Source organism: Apis cerana, linkage group LG5 (assembly GCF_029169275.1).
Source record: "Apis cerana isolate GH-2021 linkage group LG5, AcerK_1.0, whole genome shotgun sequence".
NCBI lineage: Eukaryota > Metazoa > Arthropoda > Insecta > Hymenoptera > Apidae > Apis > Apis cerana.
Window position 1 is genome coordinate 2,256,273 of NC_083856.1, and position 13,401 is coordinate 2,269,673.

The window sequence follows — 13,401 nt, forward strand, 5'->3', positions numbered from 1 at the left end:
TATTTATTCAATAAAATAATTTGATAATTAAAATATATAAAAAAATATTTGAAATATTGTTGAATGAATTTTATACATTTTTATTAAAGAAAAATAAAAAATTTTATTTTTAATTGGATTAAATATAAAATAATAATTAGTAAATATCTACATAATAATGACACAATAAAAAATTAAAATATTAAGTCTTTGAATTCTTTTTTAATTTTTAATTATACTTTTTTATTAAGTAATCAATGAAATGCGATATAACAAAGAATCGCTCATGCATTAAGTAGCTACAATAAATAAATTTTAATTAATAATTAATAAATATAATTTATTATTTTAATTAATAAATATGAAAAATAATAAATAAGATTTTCCTACATTATATTATATTAATTAATTTTAATTTAGATTATCAATTGCGTAATCGAAGTTTCACTGTATTTTTTTTTTACTCTTGAAATATATAAATTATATTTCCTCAGATTTTATATTTTGTAATTTTTTTAATTTTTCTCCCAAATGTTTATTTAAATGTATTCTAATTTCTTGTTGATTACTGCATTTTTCTCCACATTCAGGACATTCAGAATCTCCTTCTCCATGTTCTCGTTTTCTATGTTTAGATCGATTATTATAGGTAGAAAATGATTCACCACAATCAGGACATTGATAAGGTTGTTCACCAGTATGTTTTCTACGATGATGATCTCTAGAATCTTTTCTTCTGAAACTCATATTACAATATTCACAAATAAATGGTTTTTTGCCAGTATGTAATAATACATGATTATATAAAGACTTAGTATCATTAAATCCTTTTTCACATTGTGCACATTTATAACGTCTTTCACCATTATGTTTACTTTTAATGTGGTTTACTAAAAGTTGTTTTACTCTATATGTAGCATTACATATGTCACACTGATAGATGGGATCTATTCTTCCCTCATGTATTCTTTCTTTATGGGCTTTTAAAGACATTTGATGTTTAAACTTTTCATGACATTCTGTGCATTCATACCATGGTTTTTGTTTTGTTAAAAGTGGATCTTGATTATTAATTTCATGAATTTCTATCATGTGGTATTTTAACATACGATATGTTGGAAAATCTTCTATACAAATTGGACATGTAAATAATTGTGGTAATATTACATTTTTATCATTTTTCCAATGTTTTTCTAAATGTTCATTCATATTCTGCTTCTTACTAAATGATTTATTACATATATTACAAGTATATCTATTATGAGAAAAATGAATTTTTCTATGAAGTTTTAAAGCATTTGTAGTTCTACATCGTTGACCACAGATGTCACATTGATATGGTCTTTCACCTGTATGAATTCGATGATGTTCTTTTAATCTAGCTTTCAATTGAAATGATTTACCACATAATTCACAGATATGAGGTCTTGCTCCTTTATGAACAAAAAGATAATGCTCATATAAAGAATTTTCTGCTCTAAAATCTTTTCCACAAGTACTACAAATAAATTCATTCATATTTTCATTATGCCTCATTTCATGAAATTCTAGTCTTTCTTTTCGTACAAAATGCTTTGGACATTTAGAGCAGTGATATTGGCGTGGAGAAATTACTTTTGTTTCATTTCCATCTATCACTAAAGAAAGTGTAGAATCTTCACAAGTAGCACATGTAACTAAATCATTAATAGCATCTGGATCTAAGTCAGAAATTAATTTACCACAAAGATTACAATTTATTGCTATTTTTTCTTGTTTTGTTGCTATAGCATTTTGTATAACATCTTCACTAACAATATCTTCACTAGTATCAACTTGAATTTGTTTTACACCAGAATGTTTATAATTTTTTTGATGTCCATTTAATCTAGATCGTTTTGTAAATAATTTTCCACATTCTATACAAATATAACGTTGTAAACTTTTGTGTGTATGAAAATAATGATCCCATAATAAATTTTCATTACTTGTTTCTTTATCACATAATGTACATTCATATTTATCTATTTTACCAGATTTGTGTCTTTCCATATGAAATTCATATTTTAAATGTGAAAGATAACGTGTTCCACATAATTTGCATATATATTTTAAACAAGATTTATATACATCATTTTCATTTATATACATCATTTCTTGTGCATCATTTTTTTCTAATATATTTTGTGATTTAGTTATACATATATCTTTTTCACTTTTATAATCAGTTTCACTATCTAACCAATATGTATCACTTTCAGGCTCATTTTTTATTAATGGATTAATAGAATCATAATCACAGTTCAATAAATTCTCGTTAGATACATGAGATATTTCTTCCTCTTGTGATATTTTAAATAAATGAATAGAAGAATTATGAGTATTACATTCTTTTTTTTTTAACTTTTTTTGTATTTCAATTTTTGAATTTTGTTTGTTATATAATATATCTCTACAATTTAAATTTTCTTCTTCTAATATAGGTAATATTAAATTTACTTGATTAGGTATGTTTTCAATATCTTTTGTTGTTTTGTTTTCATTTTTTAAATGTATATTATTTTTTGCATTATTAAAATGTAATATATTTTTATGTATTTCTATATTTTTTTCTTTTATAATATGTTTTTTTTCAGAATGATTTACCATAGCTAATGAGATTTGGAAGTTATAATCACAGCCTTGGGGATTATTGACCAATAAAATTATTAAATCAACATTACAATTTGGACATGTATATACAGCATCACTATGAATTTGTGAAAAATCTGTTATTTCTTTAGATAGATTAAAGATAGATTTAATTTGTGATGCATTGTGTAATCTTTGTGAATATTCCAATACCTCTTGAATAAATTTGTAATAAAAAATAATTTTGTCATAACATAATAAACACATATATTTTGAACCATTATCATCAATAGATATCTGCAAATAATAATTTTCATTATATCAAAAATATACAAATTATTAAATTAATATTTTAATAATTGCTTGATTTAAAATGTTTAAATTTTAAAATTAATTTTTTAAATTTTATTCAATATATTAACATACTGAAATTGGTAATGTTTCCTTTATTTTATGTATTAAATCTGTTGATCCTTCAAAGATATTTTTATACTTTCCTTCTGTAAGATTTACACCACATAAACGACATATCAATGTATCCTTTAAAACATCCATAATTATATATCTCTAAAAATTTTATTATTAAAAATGATTTATATTGCTATATAATATTATATTGGTTTTATTATGATTTATTATGACTTTAATAAATCATTGAATGATTATTTAATAAAAATAATCAATTTAATTAATATTATACTTACACATAGTTTTAATAATTTGTTTGAGGTTATTATATTTCTATGTAAATATAATTATCTACATTAATTAAAACAAAACTCTCTGAATATAAATATTACACAACTTATTTATTAAATTTTTTTGACATAATTTAAAATTACAAAACAATTCATTAATTTTGTTATTTATTTTACAATACTATAATATTGAATGTTTTCCACAGTAAAATAATATAATTTTGTATTTCATGAAAGACGTGTAGCAAATTGTTTATTCTTAATTTTATTATGCTATATAATCTTCTTCATATAAACTAATAATTATATTTATGTTCTAAAATAAAAGTTCACATGAGAAGATAGTCTTTAAATTATGATTTCCATACATAGAGTATCTAGTATATACATAATATGAAACTAAATTTCAAAGAAAAAAACATGTAGTAATTTAAAAAAAAAATTAATTTTGTGATAAAATTTTTAACAAAAACAAATGATAAATAAAAATAATAAACAAAATAAAGTATAAATAATCAAAAAAGTATAAATTTTTCTATTTGGAATATATTAAAGAAAGAATTAAATAAATTAAAGAATAATATGTTTGTTTAAATATTTTTACATGATAATTGATTATAATTTAATTTATATAATTTTGTTATACTAAATTAATTAAATAAATTAAACTTAATTACATATATTTATAATTACAATAAGTGATTTATTGAAAATTTGTATATATAATTATGAATAATTTTTAATATTTCTGTAAATTGTGATCACGTTTTATTTATATTCAATGAATAAATTCGTTTTGTAAAATATAGAATATAGAATCAGAATCAAATACTATATTAATGTTCAAATATTATCGTTATTCATTATATATATATATATATATATATATATATATATATCACAAAAAATAAATTTTGACAATTGAATTATAGGTTATTTAGTTTTCAGTTTATAGGGTTTTTACTACTTTTCTTATTTATGTGCAACATAATTTGAAGTGAAAAAATATTTTATCAAATTAAAATGTTGCACGAAGTATTATTGTCATTATGGGGATGTTCAACTAATGCTTTAAAAATATTGGAATCAGATGTGATTATAAAATAATATTTATTACAATTACTTTTAAGTTTTACATCTTATTTATGTTTCTTTAAATTTTTTGCTTTTAGACTGTAGATCTTGAAAAATATTTACATCCTGGTGAACGTGTATTACTTAAAGAAATATTAGATATAGTTGAACAATGCAATGTTATTAGAAATTTTATTCAGGAATGTACTACTGATAATTTAAAATCTACTCAAGGTATTAAAAATTGCTATTAAACTTAATTATATATTTTATTATATTAATTTATATTATATTATATTATATTATATATCATATATGTATTACAGATTTACAAAATATATCTCAAGGTTTATATTTACAAGCTCTTTGCGAAGGAATGGATCAAGCTTTAGAACCCTTTCGTAAAGAGATTGTTAATTTGGAAGATATAGTTCTTCGTGATAGTTATACTCCATTATCATTAATACTTTGTCGTATTCAAAAATATATATGTCTATTTTCTGTTTTGAATTCTATCATAAGAGAAGTAAATTAATATGATATAATTAATATTTAAAATGATATTTATATAAAATATTATATGAAATATTTATATAAAAAATTTTTATACAATTTATTAATTTATTTTAGATTCGCACACAAAAAATTCATGGTTGTAAATTATTGCAATGTTTGCATCAAAATATGTATACCGGTATTCCTGATGTAAAGACTGCAATAGAAAAGTAAGTATATGTTACAGTTGTATGTAGCATATGTTATTATATATGTATAATAATATTATAATATAAATATAATATAAATATTATATATTATTAATAAATAATTACACATTATTTTATTTTCACATTTACATTTTTGCTAATTCTTTCATTTTATTTAGAATGTCTCATTGTGTACATATAGTCTTTTATAAACATTTAACTAATTGGCTTTTATATGGTCATTTAGAAGATATGTATAATGAGTTTTTCATTCAAAAAATATCTGAGAAACAAAACAATTTAATGTTAGTACACAATAAAGATAATTTTGCTGATAAAATGAATACAAAATTTAATGCAGATATGTGGAATTATGATGTTCAAATAGATATGCTTCCTTCTTACATTAGACCATCTTTAGCAACTAAAATCTTAACTATAGGACAAACTATTATAATGTTTGGAAATGATCCAAGACAGAAAAAAGGTAATTTATATTTCAAAAATTTTAAATTACATAAGATAATAAATAAATTTATTTTATTTGTTTATAGATTTTGCTATAGTTGATCAAACTGAAACTTCCATTTGGGGAGAAAAAGAATATGAATATTTTCTTAAACTTCAGAATCTCCAAAAAAAACATATTTTTAATATTGTTGAATTTGAACATATAATTGATGAATTAAAACAATGTATAACAGAACTTTTATGGCGAGTTGCTGTTGAAGAAGCACATCTTGTACAGCAACTTAAATTAGTAAAAGATTTCTTTCTCATGGGACGAGGTGATTTGTTTCTTGAGTTTATTAGACTCACAGCTCATATATTGAATAAACAACCAACACAGCATACATCCAGAGATATTAATTTAGCTTTTCAAATGGCTTTAAGAAAAATGCACTTAAATGATGAAAACGCTATGGATAATTTTAATTTTATAGTACCAGTTCCAGCAAATGAAAGTGAAGATATTGAAATAGAAGGTGCAGAATTTACTGAGAAAGAACGTGAAGATCCTATTGGTAAAATATATTTTTTATTTAGCATGATATATTTTAAATAATAAAATTTTCAATAATTTAATATATGTATATATATTATTATAGAAAGACGTGGATGGGGTATGATTATTTTGAAATATAAAGTCATATGGCCATTACATTTACTATTTAGTCCATCTGCTTTAAATAATTACAATATATTATTCAAATTTTTACTAAGAGTTAAAAAAACACAAATTGATCTATGGAATCTATGGAGTGAGCATATGTATTATAAAAATATGTAAGATGTGATTATATAATTTCTTCAATATCAATTTAACATTTTTATTTCTTTATCAATTTCAAAATCATCACTCATATATAATATATGAATAGTTAAATCAATATTGAAATATTTACATTTTCAATGTTGTTACTTAACATTATATATTAAAACATCAATCATTAGATGTTTACAGATATAAACAACATGATATGCATATTTTTCGTAAAAAAATATCTATTTTTAAAAATATTTTACTATATATTATGCAATTGCATATTAATCAGCAAAGTTTTCATATCACTATAGAAATTGAATTATTATAGAAACCATATTTAAAAGTATCAATGCTGTTATTATTAAATAAACTAAAATACATATAAAATTAATATGATGATACTAGAATGATATCTTATATTATTGAATGAGTAACATTTTCTTATATTTCTTATCTCATTACTTTTCAAAGCATTTTTATTCAGTGACAATTATTAATATTGATCTGGAAAACATGATAATAATTTTTCTGTAGGATTATAAGTTCTTGATTTTGTAAAATGTTAAATTGATTCAAAGAATATTGTTTTATTTTATGTAAAAATAGTTTAATTTAATATTAAATATTAACTATTTTTATTATTATAGTGATATTGGTGTAATTCAATTAAGAAATAATTTAATTTTCATTATTGATAATCTACAATACTATTTACAAGTTGATGTATTAGAAAGTCAATATACTATAATGGAAACAAATATAAAAAATACTCGAAATTTTGAAGATGTACAAAGAGCACACTGTATTTTTTTAGCTAATGTTATGTCACAAACATTTTTATTGGGGAGTTCAACAGAGAGAAAAAATCCTGTATGTTATTTAAATATGAATCATCATAATTTTTATCTTATTTATTAATGAATATTTTTATAGGTGAATAAATTAATAAAACTTTTATTACGACTTTGTGATGATTTTATTTTACAAGCATCAATGTGGGAAGTAGGTGATTTACTTTTAACAGAACAAGAAGAACTTAATACATTATCTGATACTCTTAGAAGTTTAATGGGTTGGTTAACTAAAACTTTGAATAGAGTACGTGCACAACCAAGTGGAGAACATTTAGCACAATTATTATTAAGATTGGATTTCAATAGATGGTTCAGCAAAAAAATGTAAATTATTTGATTATAAATAAATAACAAGAAAATACATAATATATATATAATATTTTTTCTTAAAATTATTTGCTACTATAAATTTATTTACTATATATTAAATTCATTTTTTTACCTTATAAATTAATAACTTTTTAATTCTAACTAATTTAATATAAATTGTTTTGAAAAATATAATATAAATTATTTTAATTTTAATTTAATAATAAATTTATCAATATGATAAAATCTCCATATTATAGAAAGATTTCAAGATTCTCAACAAATAACTGAAATTACGAATAATATTATAAATCGATATATAATATATATTGTATAATAATAAAATGAATATATATGTATGTATATTATATATTATGATAATAATAAATAATAACTATATAATAAAACTATCATAATAAACATAATGATACAATGTTAATACAATAAAATGAAATAAAAAGTGATATTATTATACGATATATACAATATAATATTTATATACAATATAATTGCAAAGTACAAAAATTCAAGTACAAATATTTGAAATGATGGATATAGATGGGAGTTTTATTTTCAATTTCATTTTATTAATTTAATTTTATATAAATTACTATAAATTAATTTCATATAAATGTATTATTTACATTTATATACAATCTTATTCGTTTTAATTAATTATATATTTACATATTTGTTAATTATATAATTACATATTTGTTAATTATTTATTAATTCAAATTTAAACTCTTTTTTTTGCAACTTTTATAAATAATACCATATCTAAAACAAAATATAAAAATAATTTTACATATTGTATAAACATATTTTAAAAAAATTAATAACAATAAATTGTATCATAATAATATTACAATTCATAATGTAAATATATTTACATTATGCAATAGTACTTACTAAAAAATATAACTAAAACAAATGCAATCATTACCCACATCCAACATCGCCAATAAGATTGTGTATGCTCTTGTAGTTTTAATGATTCTGTTTTTAATTTATTTGTATTAATATCTGTTAATTTATCGGATTTTTCAAGTAAACCAATATCCTTTTTTATAATAGCATTTGCTGCTAAAGCATGTTCTTTTATACTACTAGTCATTGAAAGCATATTTTCAGCAATTTTTTCTTGAATATTTCTATTATATTTTAAAAGTGCATCTAAATCATCATCTTGCATATTCATAGATGATCTTTGTCTTATACCATCTTCTGATGTTCCTAAAAAATAATAAATGACAAATTTTATTATATATTATAAATAATTTAATTATTTATTATATTAAATATAATTTATATACCTTTATCATTATGAAATAACTCAGCTCGTAATTCTTTGTTATATTTTGCCGAAGTTTTTTGATGTATTTGAGTTGTTATATTTGGACCAATTGAATCATTAAAAGTTGTAGAATTTTTTGGCAACATTTGTACTGCTACAACTCTATCTACTGGACTTGTAAGTTTAGATGTATTTACTAAACCTTTTAGAAAATCTATTCGTTTAATATAACTCATCATAGTATCTTTAGATGGTTTACTAAAAAGTTATTAATTTCACTAATTTCATTATAATTTAAAAAAAGTTATTGTTTATAATTAAAATTTAAATTTTTATCAATAAATATTTTTTCTTTTTTAAAGGATAATAGAAGTATACCTTGATAATGTTTGTAAATGTTTAATCATATCATCCAAAGTAAAAATATACTGAAATAATTGATATCTTTATTTTAAATAAATTATTATTATAATTAATATTATAATTAAAATTAAATTAACATAATTAAATATAATTTGAAAATTATTATATTAATTTCTTAATGTATTTTTTAAACCTTTTCAAGTTTCCAATCTTTATGAGGATCATCTTTTGCCATTAATTCACATCTTGTTAAAAGTCGTCTGATATTTATTTCTTCTCTAGATATTTGATTCATTTCTAACACAATCAATAAATATTTATAAAAAAATTTATAAATAAATATTATATATAAATATACGTACAACTTTCTTCAAATTGATTCTTATGTATGATAGTTGATTATTATAATGTATATAAAAATAATATATAATATATATTATATGACATTATACAAAAATGCTATATGAAAGTACGTATATTTTATGATATATATATATGTATTGAGTGAACCATAGATTTGTATAATTCTCTTAGAAATATGTATTTATTTATATTATTAATTATATTGAAGTATTTGTATTAGAAATTTTTAAATTACAAATTTTTAATCTTCGATTTTCAAAAGTATAATAATATTATTTAGAAAATAATTAGATATAATAAAATCATTCTTTCTTTTATTATTTTTAAATATGCCGCTACAAATTCATCACTAGACGATAACAATTTATTGTGAATGAAACAGTACATAATGCATTTTTTCATCCAACCGCAACTAACCGACTTCATCAGTAGACGCTTTTATAATAACGTAATTATTAATTTATTGTTTATATATTATATTTTATAATTTATGCAACTTTTATATTAATATGTGAATGTATAGAAAACATAAATTAGAAAGTTTATAAAGCACAAATATAGATTCTGTGAAAAATACGATAGCTTAGATAGCAATTGACGTTGGCATATAATACTTAGGGGGCCGATCCCAGTATATACTTATATTTCTCAGTAAATTGACAGAATTGTTAAGATGGCTGATATAAAAGAATCTCCGCCACTATTTGATACTAACGAAACAAAAGTTGATGATTTAGATGATGATGATGAAGATATTTTTGCATCAGCAGTACAGGTATTTTTTATATTGTTTTTAAACATGTGTATACAAAATTTCACAACCTATAAATTAGTTTTATAAAAAACTAAACAAAAATTTATTTATGTTATAATAAATATAATATATATTTGTTATCAATATTGACTTAAAAAAAATTGTTTTATATTTGTTTACGTTTTTTAAAATAAAATTTAATATTTTTGAAATGTATAGGATCAAAGTCAATTGGAAGATTCACCTCCATATAACGGAGTATCTACTATCCAAACAGAGTTACCAAAATTGACTTTGCGAGATGTACCAGAAGAAAATTCATTTTCATCAGTATCAAGTCCTGCACCAGGACCATTAAATTCACCATTGGGACCAATGAGTACTGATATAGGAGATCTTCATGATGTTCCCATAAATGATAATACAGATATATTATCAACAAATGTTATGCAAACTCAATCAACTGATATGGTATATTTTAAATTATTAATTATTAATAACAAAATCTTAAAAAAATATATATATATCATATATATATTTTATAGGTATCCACAGATTCTTCCGATGTTTTTTTAAAAATTACAGTTACTTCTCCTCAAAAAATAGGAGATGGAATGGGTGCTTATGTTGCTTATAAAGTTGAAACAAAAACAAATATGCCAATATTTAGAAAAAGAAATTTTAGTGTTATTAGACGTTTTAGTGATTTTCTTGGACTTCATGACAAATTAACAGATAAATATCTTAGAAATGGCAGAATAATTCCACCTGCTCCAGAAAAAAGTGTCATTGGTAAAAGATATTTTTATAATAAATAATATTATATCATTTTATTATATTATTTAATAAAATATTTAATAAAATTATTTAATAAAATATTTTATATTTAGGAACAACTAAAATTAAAATGTCTGGTGATAAGAATCAGGAACAAAATTCTAGTTCTACAGAATTTATTGAAAAACGCAGAGCAGCACTTGAAAGATATTTGAATAGAACTGCAGCTCATCCAGTACTTAGTGTTGATCCTGATTTTAGAGAATTTTTAGAAGCTGGTAAGTTATAGTGTAAAATAAAACAATTTTCTTAAATATTATCATATATTTGATTTTATATATATTTCAAACAGATATGGAATTACCTAAAGCTACTAATACATCTGCACTTAGTGGTAAAGGCGTAATGAGGCTTTTTAACAAAGTTGGAGAAACTGTTAATAAGATAACATATAAAATGGATGAAACTGATAAAGTAAAATTAAAAAATTTTATAACTATTATTTTGCATTGCATATATATATATTTTTTAATTATTTATTTAATTAATTATAATATAAACATTTTTTAATGCAGAAGAAATAAAAAAAGGCGATTGTAGAAACTAAAATATTCATAAAAATTGATATGCAAAAATATCAATTAAAACTTCAAATTAATTTTTTAATTTCAAGTTGATTTTAGATGAAATGAAAAAATAGTAAAATGAGATTCTATTTCCATCATATCAATATTTGCGTTTATTATTTAAAATCGCTTTAATTTTTTTTTTATTTTACCTGAATATCCTGTATCTTTATATATTTGTGTATTTTTAATTTTTTTTTTAGTGGTTTGAAGAAAAGACATCACAAATTGATTCTCTCGATGTTCAACTACGTGCATTACATTCTGCTGTAGATACTTTAACTAATCAAAGAAGAGAATTAGCAACATGTACTGGTGCAACAGCAAGATCTATTGCAGTTCTTGGTCATGGTGAACCAGGAGCATCTTTGGGAAGGGCATTAGCTCAACTAGCTGAAACTTTAGAAAAAGTAGAAGTAATCAGAAGAGCACAAAGTAACAGTGATCTTTATCAATTTGGAGAGATGTTAAGAGATTATGTTGCACTCATTGGAGCAATAAAGGTTGATGATTAATTTACATTTTTCAATTTAGTTTTTAAATTTTAATTATTATACAGTTTAAACTCTTATTAATTTTAGGATGTATTTCATGAAAGAGTAAAAGTTTTTCAAAATTGGCAACATGCTCAAATGATGCTAAATAAAAAACGAGAACAAAAAGCAAGATTAGAACAATCTGGAAGAACTGACAAAACAAGTCAAGCTGCTACTGAAGTAATAGAATGGGAAGCAAAAGTTGATAGAGGGCAAGAAGAATTTGATAATATTTCAAAAATGATTAAAAAAGAACTCGAGCGATTTGAATTAGTAAGAGTAGAAGACTTTAAAAAACAATTAACGGAATATTTGGAATCTATGTTACAATATCAAAATCAACTTATTAAATATTGGGAAAGCTTTTTGCCTGAAGCACGAGCAGTTGCATGAACATTTCCTAATAATATTGAAATCTTTTTTTATCATAAGAAAAAGAAAAATCTATAAATGAAAAATTTCGTGCAATTTTTAAAATAAACTTCTAATAAATGATAAATGACGTTTTGTGGAAAACGTATGTTTATCGATTTGCGGTACAATTATAATGTTTATGTAATACAGTAAAAAAAATATTTTATGCCAATAATCAGAAAATTTATATACAATGATTTTGAAATACTGCCAATGCTTTTATACATTAAAAAGCAACAAAAAAAGTGGCATATTTCATTCTTAAAAAAACATTCTTAAACATTTTATGTTGATTATTTCTGAGTATCATGCGTCTTCTTATTATTAGTTTACATTAGAAATATAAAGCGCATAATACTGTTTGTTAAAAAATGTTATATAATAATAAAAATTGATTAAGATTGTATAAATAGAGAACATTAAATATCTATTTGTTAAAACAAAGTCTATAATCATATAGTTAACATTAAACTTTATGATTTTTTATATTATTTTCAGATTAGCAAACAGACATTCCAATAAAATTTTTATTATACTTAATATACTTATATACCTTGATAAGCGTGGGATAAAAATACCATATTTTTCTATATGTTAAAAAGTTGATTATAAATTACAATAAAATTAAATCGTTAAATAAATATATTACTATTTTTATTATTGAAAAAGTTTTATTAAAAATTTAGTGTAAGTACACATATATAAAATATTTCGTTGTTTTTATATAAAATACATACATAAATAGAATTCTATAATCATAAAATAATCAAACTCTA

General features: G+C 21.1%; 4 protein-coding genes across 8 annotated transcripts; 2 read left to right on the forward strand and 2 right to left on the reverse strand.

Annotated features, from left to right (window-relative positions):
- Positions 1–92: 92 nt before the first annotated feature.
- Positions 93–3,657, reverse strand: LOC108001304 (zinc finger protein 420). The gene is made up of 3 exons (XM_017062254.3): positions 3,294–3,657; positions 3,016–3,156; positions 93–2,886 (listed from the first exon to the last, which is right to left on the reverse strand). Exons 2-3 carry the CDS (start codon positions 3,142–3,144, stop codon positions 460–462), a joined length of 2,556 nt encoding a protein of 851 aa, XP_016917743.2. The 5' UTR covers positions 3,145–3,156; positions 3,294–3,657; the 3' UTR covers positions 93–459.
- Positions 3,658–7,554, forward strand: LOC108001291 (gamma-tubulin complex component 4). 3 transcript variants are annotated; one of them, XM_062075793.1, is made up of 10 exons: positions 3,658–3,810; positions 4,229–4,379; positions 4,460–4,595; positions 4,688–4,887; positions 4,992–5,086; positions 5,245–5,552; positions 5,620–6,090; positions 6,175–6,352; positions 6,980–7,202; positions 7,266–7,554. In XM_062075793.1, exons 2-10 carry the CDS (start codon positions 4,311–4,313, stop codon positions 7,512–7,514), a joined length of 1,929 nt encoding a protein of 642 aa, XP_061931777.1. In that variant the 5' UTR covers positions 3,658–3,810; positions 4,229–4,310; the 3' UTR covers positions 7,515–7,554. The 3 variants fall into 3 exon arrangements, with proteins under 3 accessions (XP_061931777.1, XP_016917720.1, XP_061931778.1); XM_017062231.3 differs by having other exon boundaries at positions 3,661–3,810; positions 4,220–4,379; XM_062075794.1 differs by having other exon boundaries at positions 3,671–3,810; positions 4,236–4,379.
- Positions 7,555–8,060: 506 nt separating this feature from the next.
- LOC108001282 (vesicle transport protein USE1) lies at positions 8,061–9,674 on the reverse strand. Of its 3 annotated transcripts, XM_028668427.2 has the most exons (6): positions 9,518–9,674; positions 9,349–9,452; positions 9,171–9,220; positions 8,812–9,050; positions 8,408–8,731; positions 8,061–8,275 (listed from the first exon to the last, which is right to left on the reverse strand). In XM_028668427.2, exons 2-6 carry the CDS (start codon positions 9,448–9,450, stop codon positions 8,235–8,237), a joined length of 756 nt encoding a protein of 251 aa, XP_028524228.1. In that variant the 5' UTR covers positions 9,451–9,452; positions 9,518–9,674; the 3' UTR covers positions 8,061–8,234. The 3 variants fall into 3 exon arrangements, with proteins under 3 accessions (XP_028524228.1, XP_028524229.1, XP_061931782.1); XM_028668428.2 differs by having other exon boundaries at positions 9,349–9,674; XM_062075798.1 differs by lacking the exon at positions 9,349–9,452 and having other exon boundaries at positions 9,518–9,541.
- Positions 9,675–10,151: 477 nt separating this feature from the next.
- On the forward strand, positions 10,152–13,267 carry LOC108001708 (sorting nexin-2). The gene is made up of 7 exons (XM_062075797.1): positions 10,152–10,293; positions 10,492–10,743; positions 10,818–11,064; positions 11,163–11,327; positions 11,402–11,523; positions 11,879–12,178; positions 12,257–13,267. Exons 1-7 carry the CDS (start codon positions 10,192–10,194, stop codon positions 12,602–12,604), a joined length of 1,536 nt encoding a protein of 511 aa, XP_061931781.1. The 5' UTR covers positions 10,152–10,191; the 3' UTR covers positions 12,605–13,267.
- The last annotated feature ends 134 nt before the right edge of the window (positions 13,268–13,401 follow it).